This window comes from Microcaecilia unicolor, chromosome 3 (assembly GCF_901765095.1).
Source record: "Microcaecilia unicolor chromosome 3, aMicUni1.1, whole genome shotgun sequence".
Taxonomy (NCBI): Eukaryota; Metazoa; Chordata; class Amphibia; order Gymnophiona; family Siphonopidae; genus Microcaecilia; species Microcaecilia unicolor.
The window spans coordinates 433,285,884-433,302,926 of record NC_044033.1 but is presented as its reverse complement, the minus strand read 5'-3'; the positions used below and the strand labels follow the sequence as shown (position 1 = coordinate 433,302,926).

General features: G+C 44.7%; 1 protein-coding gene across 1 annotated transcript in view; it reads right to left on the bottom strand.

The window, feature by feature from the left end:
* The window catches only part of NOL10 (nucleolar protein 10), a 189,614-nt gene extending 175,017 nt beyond the window's left edge, over positions 1-14,597 (bottom strand). Inside the window, 2 exon segments of the mRNA XM_030198866.1 lie at positions 2,109-2,154; positions 14,407-14,597. Coding sequence (XP_030054726.1) covers positions 2,109-2,154; positions 14,407-14,472 — 112 coding nt within the window. The 5' untranslated portion in view covers positions 14,473-14,597.
* Positions 14,598-17,043: the final 2,446 nt, after the last annotated feature.

The following is a 17,043-nucleotide window of genomic DNA, read 5'->3' as shown; positions in this document are numbered from 1 at the left end:
CCGCGGAGGCAGGCTGAGGCTTCTTTTAAATGCCTGAGCGCACCTGCGCGGCAGCGGGAAGCCTTTCAGAACATGGAAAGGGAGGAGGGGGAGTGGAGGAGCATGGCTGAGCCAGCAGCAGCACTTAGTAGTGCAGGACTTATTGAACACGGGCGCCGAGCTGCCCTCCTGGAAAGAGGACGAAGTGTGCTTGGTGGGGATCTTCTTCGGCAAAAAACAGCACCGTCTTTTTGAGACTGAGACTCCCTAGAGCCGAGAGCCAGCGCCGTACGCAGCGCTCCCAGCGGAACAGCTTCCCGTGCCGACCCGGCCCGCAGCTTTCCACGGTGTGGCCAACCCTTACCCAACCCTGGAACACAGTCAGAGTCTGATGAGGGGTGAAGCAGGACCCCTTGCTCATCATGCTGCCGCATCTCCCTCCGGCGTGGCGAGAACCGCGAGTCTGTGACCAGCACAGAGGAGAGGGGAAAGGGAGTGAGAACTAAGAAGCCTGACCCTGCTTGCAGTTGCTTCCGTGTCAGCGTCCAAGCTTACTATATGGGGGGAGGGGGGAAGACATTCCAACTCAACTATAAGCCGAGACCCCAATTTTGGGGGGCCCAGAAATTCAGCTTATAGCCGAGAATATACAGTAATCCAAGTATGAGGACAATGAATGATTTACTTTTATCTTGGATATTAGTAATATTTATTTTAGACAGGGCTCAAAACCCAGGCGTCAAGTTGCCATAGAATCTAGAAATTTCCTCCTGATATCCAGGACTTTCTGTTCAATAGTGGTGGCAACAGCAAAGAGAAAAAATAAGGCATGAAACTTCTCTCTACGAGAATCATGTGGTGCCAAGAATTCCCAAGTCTCAAGACCTGCACAGCTCAAACTCAGAGGGTGAATGGTGCAGAAAGAAAAGCCCCTGTTCAACTGGAGGTGGTGGCAGACGAAGATGAGGATTAAGATAAGGAGAGAGCATGTCTAATGGGAAATCTGAGGGTGGCTGGTTAACTAACTGGAAGGACAGGAATGTAGCTGGCTACATTGGGGTAGAAACAGTGTGATGGGAAAGAGGAAGATTAAAGAGTTAGGCTGAAAGACTGAGGCAGAAACCTTGTGTTAGAGCTGTGTGGCTTCCTAATGCCAAAGTTTCCCAATACAGTAACCAACTTCTTTGCAAACAGGACCAGAACCAAAAAAAGTACACTAACATGCAGACTGCAATGGATGCATGCACTCAGGTCTGTGCTAGTGGCAGCTATGTGTTGTACACAAGGTGGCATCCAAAGCTACATGTGCACACATCTGTGCATGGGCTGGAAAGCTATTCAGTACATACAAGTTTTGCAATACCATGTGTAGACAGCTTCAGGTGTCGATACAATTACTTTATGCTCGGACCTGTGTGTACTTGCGGCTGTCAACAGTTTGGAACTTTGCTCTCGGTTCTAGCACACCTGAACTGAGTAGCTAATAGCTTCATTAGCATGGATTATAATGTACTGTGTGCTGTTTACACAAGGCTTTGCGCACAGTTAGCCCATGTGCAAAACTTACTTTTGCACTGTGCACTAAAGCCGAGCTAACCAATGTGCAAAAAAAAATGTAGTACACTTTACTGCATCAACTCCTAAGTGATAAGAGAGAGAGAGAGAGAGAGAGAGAGAGAGAGAGAGAATGGGCATGAATGGGGTTGCTGTCTGTATTTCTGCAAATGCCCTACAGTGGTGCCTGATTTACCAAGATTTATTTTTATTAAAAATGGCACAGGAAAACAGCCTTAGTAAGTTAGGCCCTAAAGGAGATGCAGAATTCAAAGAAGCTGTTTCCTCTCTGCCCCCAGCTCTTCAACTCTGGTAAATGCTATAGGGGAAGGGAAAGAGGGAAAAACATAAATCCAAAGAAAATTTGTCAAAGCCTGATTTAAGGTAACTGAATTCTGTTTGTAAAAAGAGAACTAAATTGTCAGTAGATAAGAGTGGACTTCAATGACTGACATTTAGCGTACTTACGCTTATCCAACTCCTTTATGTCCACTACCATATGTCCAGTGCCTACATGTGAAATATTTAGTGCACACTTTATATTCACAATTATATAACTAGCCATGCTCACTTACCAACATCTTGCTTTTGTAATGCTCTCTTCTTTCTATCAGAAAGCCACTGAAAGAAAAGAAAGGGTAAATTAGTTCTTACCTGCTAATTTTCTTTCCTCAAATCCCTCCAGATCAGTTCAGAACCTTGGGCTTGTGCTATCCTGTGATGATACCACCACATAAGAACCCTGTGCAACCCCTGGCTAGTCAACATTTATCATAACAAAGCAAGAGGAAAGGAAAGAACTCTACTACAAACTAAAAACACTGAAACCTCAACAGATGAGTAAACAACTTTCCCCATCCCACCACCCCCTTAACCCTTTCTTACTCAATCTCTTCCCACTCTAGTTTATTTTAAATTTACTACATAGTAGCTTCATCACGTATCCCTAGTCCTAGTATTTTTGGAAAGAATAAACAAGCAATTCATCTCTACCCATTCCACTCCACTCAGTATTTTATATATCTGTATCATATCTCTCCTCAGCTGTCTTCTAAAAGCTGAAGAGCCCTAAACGCTTTAGCCTTTCCTCATAAGAAGTCATCCCATCCCCTTTATCATTTTTGTCACCCTTCTCTACACCTTTTCTAATTCTGCTATATCTTTGAGATGCGGTAACCAGAATTGCACCAAATATTAAAGGTGCGGTCACACCATGAAGTGATACAAATGTATTATAACATTCTCATTTTTGTTTTCCATTCCTTTCCTAATAATTCTTAACATTCTATTCACTTTCTTATACGCCGCTGCACACTGAACAGAGGATTTCAAAGTATCATCAACAATGACACCCAGATCCTTTTCCTGGTCGGTGACTCCTAATGTGGAACCTTGGATCACACAGCCTTAGTTTGAGTTCCTTTTCCCCACATGCATTTTGAACTTGCTCATATTAAATGTCATCTGCCATTCGGATGGCCAGTCTCAAAGGTCTTCTTGCAATTTTTACAATCCTCTTGCAACTTTAACAACTTTGAATTAACTGTGTCATCAGCAAATTTTACTACCTCACTAGTTATTCCCATCTCTAGATCGTTTATAAATATGTTAAAAAGCAGCGGTCCCAGCACAGACCCCTAGGGAACCCCACTATCGACCCTTCTCCATTGAGAATACTGACCCTTTAACACTACTCTCTGCTTTCAATCTTTTAACCAGTTTTTAATCCACAATAGAACATTACCTCCTATCCCTTCACTAGGCCTCTAAAAATAGGATAAAGCAGCCAGTTGTACCTTCAAATGAGGTAAACACCAGCCCCCCTGTCCAAACTATCTTCCAAGAAATCCAAAACTTGGAGGAGTAGCCTAGTGGTTAGAGCACCGGTCTTGACATCCAGAGGTGGCTGGTTTAAATCCCACTGCTGCTCCTTGTGATCTTGGGCAAGTCACTTAACCCTCCATTGCCTCAGGTACAGAATTAGATTGTGAGCCGTCCAGTGAATACCTAGTATACCTGAATGTAACTCACTTTGAGCTACTGCTGAAAAAGGTGTGAACAAAAATCAAAATAAAACAAATAAAATATCTGAAACAGAAGAATGCAGAGTAAACCCTTGACACCAATTGTGTAGTACCTAACATTCCTGTGGAAAAAGGTGAAATTAGATCTTACCTGCTAATTTTCTTTCCTCTAGACCCTCCAGACCGGTCAAGACGCTTGGGTTATGTCCTCCTACCAGCAGAGGGAGACTGAGAAAACACTAAGCTTTGAAGCCTGTATATATAACCGGTGCAGAACCTCCACTAGCCAATATAACCCTGACAAAGCAGAGAAACAAAATACACTAACAACAACTAGCAACCCTGTACGTGGTCACAGTAAACTGCAAAAACAAGAAACATCTTCCGCTTGCTCTTACGGAAACATGTTCCTTTGCCTTTGATAAACAGTTGGGCTTCTACAGGTGGACTATCAAAGAAGAGCCCCACCTGTCCCAGACTCCTATCACAAAACAGAAATAAACAGAGTCTGCAATTAGAGAAACAACAACCTACAGCTGCCAAGAATTATCCAACAAACACACCTCCTGGCCTCCAATACAGACGGGGCGGGCTCTTGACCGGTCTGGAGGGTCTAGAGGAAAGAAAATTATCAGGTAAGATCTAATTTCACCTTCCTCAGCAACCCTCCAGACCGGTCAAGACGCGTGGGACGTACCAGAGCAGTAACTAACTTACGGGAGGGACCTACTAAGGCCAGAGGTCAAAACTGCTGCCCCAAAGCGCACCTCATCCTTTGCATGCACAGGAATCCTATAATGCTTCACACAGGAATGCAACGAAAACCAAACCGCAGCCCGACAAATATCTAACGGAGAAATCATACTATTCTCCGCCCACGAGGCTGCCATTCCCCTAGTGGAATGAGCAGACCAGCCCCTAGGCACCACAGGACCCTTCAAGTAAGCAGATGCAACCGCCTCCTTCAACCACCGTGCTATGGTCACCTTAGGAGCCGCTGCACCCTTCTTTGGGCCACCATGAAGAACGAACAAATACAGAGGCTCTGAAGTCCTGAGTTCCAGAGAGATAACAACTCAAAACTCTCCTGACATCCAGCTTGGCAATACCACGCTGCTCCGAATCTCCAGCCATATCACCCAACACTGGCAGAGAGATGACCTGATTAACATGGAACTCGGAACCACCTTGGGCAAAAAAGGAAAGCACCGTCCGCAACGAAACCTTTCCCTCAGAAAGGACAAAAATGGTTCCCTACAAGACAAAGCCTGAAGCTCTGAAACCCTCCGTGCTGAAGTAATCGCCACCAACAAGACCGTCTTTAAAGATAAATCCTTACAATATGCCGATATCAGAGGCCCAAACGGAGGCCTGATCAAAGCATTCAAAACTAGCTTCAAATCCCACGGAGGCACCATCCGTCACTGAGGCGGATGCAGCAACTTAACACCCTTCAAAAAACGCACTACTCAGGCACAGAAGCGAAGGACTTTCACTGAAGCTTCCCACGAAAACATGACTAAGCTGCCACCTGAACTTTCAGTGTAGACAAGGCCAGACCCCCACCAACACCATCGTGCAAAAATTCCAAAACTTCCGCCACCGAAGAGCGAAACGGCCGAACTCGATGGTCTTCACACCAGTGCTCAAAGATTCTCCAAACCCGGACATACGCCAAGGAAGTGGATCTTCTACGGGAACTCAACATCGTAGCAAAGCCACTGGACGAAAGCCCCTTCTTCAACCTGTGCCGCTCAAGAGCCAAGCCGTAAGCGAAAACCGAGCCGGATCCGGCATGATTATCGGGCCTTGACACAGAACTGATCCCAACAAAGGCAGGGCTGCCGCCCCTGCCAACCGCACCAGGTCTCCGTACCATAGTCGACGCTGCCAATCCGGAGCTACCAGAATCACCCGACCGGACTGATGTTCGATGCGCTATATTACTCGACCGACTAACAGCCACGGAGGAAACACATACAGCCACTCCCGAGGCCAAGGCAACAGAAGAGCGTTGATTCCCTCCGCTCGAGGGTCTCTTCAGCGACTGAAAAAATCTCTGAACTTGCGCATAGCGAGCCGTTGCCCTAAGATCTATCACCGAAAGTCCCCAGACCGACACAACTCGCTGGAACACTGACCGAAGAAAAGACCACTCTCTGGGATCTAGAGCGTGCCTGCTGCGATAATCTGCATCTATGTGACCTACCCCGGCCACATGCGCTGCCAAGAGAGCCTGAAGATGAGTTCAACTGCGCCGCCAAGGCTCTTCGTCCCCCCTTGACGGTTGACATATGCTACTGCCATGGCGTTGTCGCAGAGCACTCGGACTGCCTTGTGGTGAACTACCGACGGCAAGGCCTGGAGCGCCACCCGAATGGCCCGAGTTTCCAGCCGGTTGATGGACCACTCTGCTTCTGCCCGAGACCACCGGCCTTGAGCTACCTGACCGAGCAATGTGCCCCCCAACCTTGCAGACTGGCATCCGTGACCATTACCAGCCCCTGTGGGGACTCCAACGGCATTCCTTTTCCCAAATTGCGCGGGTTGAGCTACCAGTGCGGAAAACACATCTCCAAGTCCTGCGACAGAGGGGACCAACGACTGAGCAGAGCTGACTGTACCTGACGCATGTGCGCCCCTGGCCCACAGAACTACCTCTATGGTCGCCGCCATCAGGCCCAGGACCTGACGATAAGTACGGGCCGTCGGCGCCTTCTCTGCAAGGAACCGACGAATCGGACCCTGCAACTTGGAACCAAAAGGCCGCACGAAGGAAAGTGAAGATAAGCTTCCGTCAAATCCAGGGAAGTGAGAAACTCTCCTTTCCGGACCGCACCAGTGACCGACCGCAACGTCTCCATCCGGAAAGAGGGCACCTTGAGTGCTGCATTGACCCTTTTGAGATCTAAAATGGGACGAAAAGTGTCCTCTTTCTTGTGGACCACAAAATAGATCAAATAGCACCCGAGCGTTGCTGATCTGAAGGAACAGGAACCACGGCTCCCAACGCGAGCAGCCACCGCAGAGTGTCCCTCACTGCTGCCCTCTTGCTCCAAGACCGACAGAGGGATTCCAGAAACACTTCGGGAGAACAGCTTTTGAATTCCAGTGCATATCCACCTCGAAACACCTCGAGAACCCACTGATCTGACCTGATTTGGGCCCAGCTCTGGTAAACAGACTCAGCCGAGCCCCAACATGCACCAGAGCCTGAGCCCGCACACCTTCATTGGGAATTGCGGCCTGAATACTAACCTCCCGCGGAAAAGCCACGCCCTCCGCGACGACTCTCACGAAAGAACTGTGTGCGCTGGAAAAACCGACCCCTAGAGGTCCTACTACTACTATTAAACATTTCTATAGCGCTACTAGACTTATGCAGCACTGTACAAATTAACATGAAAAGACAGTCCCTGCTCAACAGAGCTTACAATCTAAATTGGACAGACGAACAGACAGCTAGGGGTAGGTCCCACTCAATCTTCCCGGGCCTATACCACTGAGCCTCCCTAAACCATCCCTGAGAGGAATTAGTTCTGGCCCCTGCCTTGAACCGAAAATCTGGAGCCATAGAACCTTGGTATCACTAAGACCTCACACTAACTTGTCCAAATCTTCTCCAAAGAGCATAGCTCCCTTAAGTGGCAGAGAACACAACTTAGCCTTAGAAGCCGCATCCGCGACCCAACCTTTTAAACCGAGGGCCCTACGCGCTCCCACAACCATAGCCATATTTTTGTCTGAAGTACGCAACAAATCATACAATGCCTCAGACAAAAAGGATGATCCCATGTCCAAGTTGGCTAACTCCTGACCCCAGAAGAACCAACATCTACCGAATCATCCAGGAGCTTCTCGGCCCAACGAAAACATGCCCGAGCTACCAGACCCCCACAAACCAAGGCCTGCAGGGCTAGAGCCGACAAAACAAAACTACGCTTGAGAAAAGATCCCAACCTCCTATCCTGAGGATCACGGAGGGCCGTTCCTCCATCAACCGGGATAGCCGTAGCTATAATTACTGCCGTCACTACTGCATCTACCGTGGGAGCCTTAAAGGAATCCCTATCTTCCTGAGGGAGGGGATAAAGCCTCGCCATTGCCTTTGTCACCTTACACGGCAAATCCCATTCCTGACAAATCATCTCCCGGAGATCCTTGTTCATAGGGAAGGATCACGCCTGACGCTGAATGCCCTTCACCAACGGATCCTGGCCAGTTTCCCCCAAAGCCACCTCAGGACCAAACTGAAGGGTGGACGACACTCCGATCTATGAGTTCTGACAGCTCATCTCTATGGAAAATCCGCACTACTGAAGGATCCTCTCCAGAAATCCAACAATCCTGCTCCTGAGAGCCGTCAATTCCATCTGACTCCCCCAGATCACTAAGCGCAGCTTCTGCAGCTACAGGAGAAAAACAATGCCTGTCCTCTGACCACTCTAACTGCGGTCTCTCAGCCAAGATGGAAACAGCCCTCTCTTCCAATTGGGGGGGGGGGGGGGGGTCCCGATCTCCAGGCCTGATACCGCGTCCAGACAAAATCTGGAGGAAAGCCCACCATTCCCGGACCGTCATTAGGCCCTTTTGTGCCAAAAACGGAGGCCGCAGGCCCAAAAACAGCTGGCTCTACGGGCCGCGTCGGACTCAAGATGGCGGCCGTTCCCGCCAAAACTGTTCCCGCTGACAGCGGCCCTGCCTACACTCCCGCTGACCCGGAGACTCCCAACACCATCGATCCCTCCGAGGTCAAGTCAGGGGGAGCCGCAGCCACCTTTATAGGCGCACCACAAAGCTTACACTAAGCGCCCGACGCCTCTACCCCTCACCACGAGCACGCGCGACATCGGAGGAGCTGGGCCGCCATAAACCACGAGGGAAGGGAAAAGCTGTTCCACAAACGCGCCAAACCAAAAACTCACTCACACTGCAAAAGCACTGAAGAAAGCGCTGCTCCCTCGTTCCAGCAAGGAATCGAAACCCCGTTCGGTCCGCTGAAAATAAAGAAATAAATGCCCTTAAAGGCACAGTACTCCAACTCTGGCAGCTGGAAATTGTAAGGCACTCAAGGCTACAATACTGAGAAAGCAGCCGAGGCACAAAGCTGCCAAGCAAACAGAAATAGAGAGCAGCACAGGGGGAGGGACCCAAACATAGGTGTAACACCCCAGGGGGAAAAAACTGGGCCCCACCGGACCCAGGGCCCCAAAGCCCTTTTTTTTTTTTTTTTTTACACACACATACAGAGTACTGCAACAGAATAAAGTTTGGAAGGAAAAAATCCTATGACCCAATGACAACTACCTCACCAGACTCTTGGAGACTGCACAGGCTGTCATATGCTACCTCTGCTGAGACTGAGAAAATACTGGCTAGTGGAGGTTCTGCACAGGTTATATATACAGGCTTCAAAAGCTTAGTGTTTTCTCAGTCTCCCTCTGCTGGTAGGAGGACATAACCCACGCGTCTTGACCGGTCTGGAGGGTCGCTGAGGAATCTCAGACTTATATATGGCGAAATTGAATAGACCTACTTCTAAAAGGAAAACTAATGCACTGAGCAACACTCACCCTTCTTGGTCTCTTATCTCCTGGACTCCTTAAAGCGTTCTCTAGATGTAAAACCGTAAAACCTCTAAAAGAAGATTTGGTTCAATCTTCCAGAAGACTAGGAACCACTGACCCAGAAAGACAAATAATTTTTCTAAACCATCACCTTAAAGCAAACCTCTTACCTATAGACCAATTTCTGAGCCAGAGACAATGCCAAACAGCTACAAGGAGATTCATATTTTTAGCCATTTAATTAAATCATATAAAGAATCCACTGTGCCCAAATCTAAAAAGTGGAACCAAGATCACCCCTGATGACAAATGCGTAGCTTTTCCCACCAACTGCTCTGATCAAACCAGCGTTTTCCAAGTCAGTCCTGGAGTACTCCCTTGCCAGTCAGGTTTTCAGGACATCTGCAACGAATATGCATGAAAGAGATGTGCAAATCAATGGAGGCAGTATATATATGCAAATCAATCTCATGCATATTAACTATGGATATCCTGAAAACCTGACTGGCAGGACCGACTTGGGAAACACTGACCTAAACCACACTGGAACTAGTTAGCCTCCATGACAGCTGCCTGCAAGGCTAATGCAGAGACTTCAAATGATTACTTCAAAACAGTCTCCATCCTGTGGTCCTGGGGATCTTTCAACACTACACCCACCTCAACGAAGATAGCAGTCGTCTTCTTCACAGCCAAAACCACCACATCTATCATACACAGCTTGAATCTTTCAGATTGCTGAGACGTTATTAGATAAAGCCTAGCCACAGTTAACGTAACACAAAAATTGGCATCTGGAACCTCCGTAGAAATTATATCAATCACCTAAAGCAGCCCAGGGACATACCTAACCAGTCAGGTTCTCATGGCAGCACAATGAATACGCACAAGATAAAACTGCATAGAAGAGATAGTGCATGGAAATTTATCTCATGCATATCCTGAAAACCTGACTGGCTAGGTGTGTCCCGAGGACTGGGTTGAGAACTCCTGCCAAAATCTTAAGAGTGGACAAAACCTGGGAAATTAAAATAGCCAAGTCCTCCTTACCAAAAATACAGAACACAGTTCTACTGGGTGAGGATCCATCCCCCTCAGAGGATATCTTCCTCTAGCCCAAAAGGCTGCTCTGCTGAATTTAAATCTAGCTTCTCCTCCACTCAAAAGAATACGGAAAGCATAGCATCCTGATCTTTTACCCTTTCCAACCTGGGCCACTTAACAGCTACATTAGGAGGAGCATGGACATTAGGTAAAGTAACAGAAGTAGAGGGTAAATCTCTGTCCAATAAGAGAATAAATTAAAATGAAGACTATTAAGAAAAACCTAAGTCTTGTAACCTACCTATAAGAGAACATAAGAACAGCCATACTGGGGCAGACCAAGGTCCATCCAGCCCAGTATCCCGCTTCCAGCAATGGGCAAACTAGGTCACAAGTAACTGGCAGAATCCCAAAGGAAGGATCCATTGCTGCCAGTGGGGAGGGAGACAACTGAGGAGTCTCATCTCTGGCAGCAACCACCATGCAAATACGGGGGCAGTCCTCAACAAAACTGGGTCTGCCACCACTTCAAACATATTAACCGCTGGCTGTGTTCAGCCAGAGGAACTAGAGCTCTGCTCATCCAGTGTCCTTCGGCACTAACAGAAAATGAAACTGCAACTTTCATTTCACACTGTTGGCATTTTCCCACTTCCGCCGTAGCTGACCTTTGTGACGCACAAACAGAACAGTGCTTGTTTTTTGTCCTGTAACGCTGCCATAGTGAAAACATATCAACAACTGTATGGAGGCTAGACTGACCAAAAAAACCCAAGGAGACAAAAACAAAACAGTCTTCCAGAGAAGACTAATTTTTTTCCCAGGTAAACCACAGTGAATAAAGACCAAAGCACCATACAGGCAACTGTTAGTCAAACTGTCTGTTGAACAGCAATTAAGTTTATTTCATCAATACCTTAGTATATGAAACAGATAATTCGGCTTTATAAATCACCACAACAGTTAAGATCAGATATGGAAAGAAAGGGTACTTGTACCAGATTGGAATAATACACCTTTATTTATTTTATTTATGCAGACACATCAGAAAGCTCCTTTTCAATTACTGGCCCGTTATTGTGGAATAGTTTGCCTGGGTATGTACGATTTTTGTACTTCATTACAACAATTTAAGAAGGTATTGAAAGCTTATCCTTTTGTACAGCATTCTCCAATATATACCTCTAGGCTTGGATAGTCAAATTATGCAGGTTTTCTTTGATATATAATCCTCAGGCTTGACAGGTATACTATAAATTGTATAAATCTCTGGGTGGGGTTAGTAGGAGATAAATGTGTGTGATAGTTTTGTGTTTTGTATGTTTTATTGTAAGCCGCTTGGTTTCAGGCAGGTAATAAGTTTTTTTTTTAAATAAATAAAAGGAACCAGATATAGTGCTAAAGAACAATACTGCTAACAGAAAGCACTGAGTAGCACAAAAAAATGCAATCAGAGACTAAGAAAAAATGGCAGAAAGACTTAGAAATAGACCTAGCTGTGTTGGAAAAAAAAAAAAAAAAGACAGAATTACTAGTGACACTTTACACTAACCAGTGATTCTCAAACTTGGTCCTGGAGGCACCCCAGCCAGTCAGGTTTTCAGGATACCCACAATGAATATTCATGAGAGATTTGGAAACCACTGGACTAACCAATTTATTGAGGTATGAGCTATAGAGGACCAAGAGCCCTCTTCATCAGATGCAAGTGGACTCTTTCTCATTGGAAGCTCATGCTTCAATAAGTTTGTTAGTCTATAAAGTGCCACCAGCCTTTTCTCATTTTTGAAACCCATCTGGAAGTTTTCACCAAGAGGCATATTTTCAAAGCACTTTGGGAGGCTAAGTTCCATAGGTTTCTATGGAACTTTGGGAGGCTAAGTGCTTTGAAAATATGCCTCCAACTGTACTAAGTACTAAAATCTTTAGCTCGCTATTCCCTGTACTAGAAACCACCCTATGGAATTCCCTTCCTATCACCATAAGGTTCAACATTTAAGGAAAAGGCCTAAATCCCTCCTATACCCAAAGTCCAATACTTAAGCTACCTCTCTGTACAGAATATGCTTCTGCCCACAGCCCTGCCTACCTATGCTCACATTCTTATCTTCTAAATACCCAATTCATCCCCTACTTTATATCCTCATGTAGCTAACTGATGTAAATCTGATTTCTAGAAAGGGAATATAAGTACATATAAGTACATAAGTATGCCATACTGGGGAAAAGACCAAGGGTCCATCGAGCCCAGCATCCTGTCCACGACAGCGGCCAATCCAGGCCAAGGGCACCTGGTAAGCTTCCCAAACGTACAAACATTCTATACATGTTATCCTGGAATTTTGGATTTTTCCAAGTCCGTTTAGTAGCGGTTTATGGACTTGTCCTTTAGGAATCCGTCCAACCCCTTTTTAAACTCTGCTAAGCTAACCGCCTTCACCACTTTCTCCGGCAACGAATTCCAGAGTTTAATTACACGTTGGGTGAAGAAACATTTTCTCCGATTTGTTTAAATTTACTACACTGTAGTTTCATCGCATGCCCCCTAGTCCTAGTATTTTGGAAAGCGTGAACAGACGCGTCACATCCACCTGTTCCACTCCACTCATTATTTTATATACCTCTATCATGTCTCCCCTCAGCCGTCTCTTCTCCAAGCTGTATAGCCCTAGCCTCCTTAGTCTTTCTTCATAGGGAAGTTGTCCCATCCCCGCTATCATTTTAGTCGCCCTTCGCTGCACCTTTTTCCCGTTCTACTATATCTTTCTTGAGATTGCGGCGACAGAATTGAACACAATACTCAAGGTGCGGTCGCACCATGGAGCGATACAACGGCATTATAACATCCTCACACCTGTTTTCCATACCTTTCCTAATAATACCAAACATTCTATTCGCTTTTCTTAGCCGCAGCAGCACACTGAGCAGAAGGTTTCAGTGTGTTATCGACGACGACAACCAGATCCCTTTCTTGGTCCGTAACTCCTAACGTGGAACCTTGCATGACGGTAGCTATAATTCGGGTTCTTTTTTCCCACATGCATCACCTTGCACTTGCTCACATTAAACATCATCTGCCATTTAGCCGCCCCAGTCTCCCAGTGTCTCGTAAGGTCCTCTTGTAATTTTTTCACAATCCTGTCGCGATTTAACGACTTTGAATATTAGTGATATTTAAGACCTGATTTGATTAAAAAGTAATTCTAAGCACTTCTTGATATATTTTTGTAATATTACATCCAATGAACTTCACAACCCAGCTTTCTTTGGTACAAATTAACTTGGGGAAAATCCACTGCTTATTTCTGGGATAAACAGTATAAAATATGCTGAACTTTTTTGGGATCTTGTCAGGTATTTTTCACCTATATTGGCCATTGTTGGAAACAGGATGCTGGGCTTGATGGACCTTTGGTCTGTCCCAGTGTGGCAATACTTATGTACTTATGTAAAGAAAGTACTAAGAACAATAGCAATATATCTGAGATGAAATCCTAACATACTGTAGTTTACCAACGAGGCTCATTCTTTTCTCGCCATATTATGAGCAAAACTAACCCATTTTGGAGTCACTACTGCACATGCAAAAAAGTATTTTCAAAATGTGGGTGTCAGACAACTCCTCCCTCCCCCCCCCCCAGGATGCCATGGGAGAAATCTCGTACTATTTTTGTTTGCATGCTTTTTAAAGTACTGTTCGTTGCTTACTGCTCTTACTGAGAAGATTCTTTAGCACGTTTCTGAATGTCTGAAATCGATCCCAATTTTTGGATCAACAAGTTTATGAAACACGGAATTTATATACCTTTTTTTAAAATCATCTGTTCCAACGCCACCTGAATTTATCGTCTTAAATTTTTATAGCACATAAAATACTAAAATGTAATATACTCACTTATCCATACAAATACTCCTAACTCCTCAACCTGCTGAAAACCCAACTATGAAAAATCATCAGGGCTTCTATACTGAATCACTAACTGGCGAACGGAGATGAGGTAGGGAGTAGGTATAATAAATTCAAGTACTCTCATTAGCATGACAATTTTAGATACCTGCACTTCAAGAAATTCTTCACCTTCCAAAATCTACCTGCAGCAACGATGTGGAGTACAAGGCATCTATCTACCTGCAGCAGGGGTCTGTCTGGAGTACAAGCAAGCAAACAACATCCCCTGATCATAAATCAAGCATAAACTCTCCGCTCCTCCTCCTCCTACCACCACCCTATTACTAACCTCGGGTAGCGACTTCCCACAGCTCAAATTGTAAATCTTCACATCATTCACATTAGAAATCTGCATCTCTAGCTCGGGTCCTGTATTCACTCTTCACGGTTATCTAGACTAGAACCCGCGACCACGTTGACCCAAAGTCCCTCCGCCCAGCCCTTCTGCTACCGGGTCAAAGAGGAAGGGGAGTTGGAGTCTGCGCGACAAACCGTGGCGGCCATGTTGGGACTGGCAACGTATCTAGTGGTGGTGGCTGCCAAGGAGGTTTAATAGACAGGAGTGGAAGTGAGCCTATCTAGTCCCCTGTAAGCAAGGAAGCCAATTTGGTTAATCTCTGTTTCCACTCCCCCGCAAATACGTCATCTCTCGTACACTCAAACAAAGCAAGCAAACCTATGAGCTGCTGCTTCCACGTTGTCGTTCTTTATTGTTGGTCCACCTATAACAAGTCTAAATCTGTTTCAATTGGATAGGCAGTATTTAAAAGATGGAGGATCAAAGATTTGTTGGGGGGGTGGGGGTTGTTTACTTTATTGGGCAGCTTTTTGATTTATTTGAAAGCTTCCCATACGTAGATATACAATATCATGAAATAACAATTGAATATCACTAAAACAGCTTAAAAATTATTATAGCTGGTAGAAACTGCAATTTTAAACTCTATATTTTGTGCTCATTTTCTACACTAAAACTAAATAAATAAATAAATACACTGTATACAATACGGATGGCCACATTTCAGTGAGGATATTCTGTCTCCTGATGGGTTCATCTTAACTGTTGTTACAAAGAAGATGGAATATATTGAAATTAAATGGAAGTAGAATTAAACTCTCCTTTCATTGGGGCACACATGGAATCACATCATCTGTTTTGTAGAAGTTTACCGTTTAGATACACAAATGGATTATTATTTTGAACACGTTGCAGCGGCAAGTGGTTTTATAACTCAAAATATAAATATTTTGTTTCATGCAGATCTCTTTTGTTTAAACATAAATGGACTATAAGCTCCTAATGCAGCTCATTGGTTTTCTTATATTTTGTTCTTGTGATAACTTATACTATACCAAACCAAAAACGCTATCTCTGGCTGGTCAGTAATAAAAGGAGCTCATGTGAACAATATCACCCTAAAAGGTTGTTTTGTGGCTGTACATGAAGAATGCGATATTAAATAAATAAGTGTATATTTGTGTCCCTAGTCATGCATCCTAAATTTATATAATCCTTTCAAGAAATCCATTTAATCTTTTAACTTATTAGTGGAGCATAGCCACAGAGGCATGGCATGGTCGCATTTTCAATATGGTAATACTAGGGCCCAGCTAAGGAACAGGTTATTTTGAGTAAGTCTTCACTGGATCAAACTTGCTTTCCTTGTGCCATCACTATCCAGCAGGTAGGCAGTGTCTTAAAAGGTGGAGGATACAGGATTTTTTTTTTCACATTTATATCACACATTATCCCAAACAAAGGCAGGTTCAATGTGGCTTACATTTGAAAATACAATGAGACAGAATAATAGAATTCAGTTATATCATGAGAACAAATAGATGGATATGTCTGAAACATTTAGCAAAGTTGAGATTAGCATATATATCCATTTAAAAGTTTGTCATTTAATGATACCACATGTTCAGAAATCCATGGCCATTAGTATAGGCAGTTATTCAAAGATTATCACATGCACACACCAGAACAGGCATCCATCACATTGCAGAAGTAAACAACAACTTCTATAGAGTACATCCAAAATTTAATTTTTATTTCTTTATTTCTATCTTCCAAAATTTCAGACAGCAGATATACAGATCCGTATATTGCACAAGCTGGCATGTTTGAAAATATAGTGAGATTAATAAAAATGCTACCAGAAATAAAGAACAACTTGGATGCAGAAGTTCCTAGGTTAACATGCTTTGAGTGTATGGGGATGATGGCTGCACAGGGAAGGAGAAACTTAGACTGACCTAATTGGCTTCAACATTTTGACGTCACTTTGTCTCCTGTAACCTCCTTGGTGGCTGCTATTGCGGCCAAATAATCAATAACACTAATTGCTCTATCTTTTTGTTTAGACTGACTGAAATGATGCTTGGTTTATCCCATTGCCTGCATGGTTTCTTAAAGTTGGTAAAACCAGGATGGGATCAGTTTCTTATGAATAATGGAGCTAACTGACAATCCTGACTCTAAGCAGGAGCCGAGCTGAGCTGAGCCAAAATGCAATAAACAGAAAATAAAAACAACAAATCCTCACCAAAATTAAACTATTTACCAACTGGTTTAACTTTTCCAGATCTCAACAGAAGCCATCATTTATTCATCTTTTTTCCCCAACTGTCTTTGGGGCCATTGGAACACCCAGGGCTTTTTTTGAGGGGGTACTGAGTACCGGCACCTTTTCCATTGTCTGCTAAAATTGACCCATGGTTCCCAAGTTTTAATGAAATAGGTCAGGCTCTACACACCATTCTGCCTTGTCATCGATTCTGTGACTGGTTGGAGGGGGCCTGGCTATTGTGGGATGGGTCCCTCAATGATCACCCCACCACTGAAGGGTGGCCTGGCATTTGAGTATCGGCACCTTTTTTGCTAGAAAAAAATGCACTAGGAACACCTTTCTGGTTGGAGGAGCCA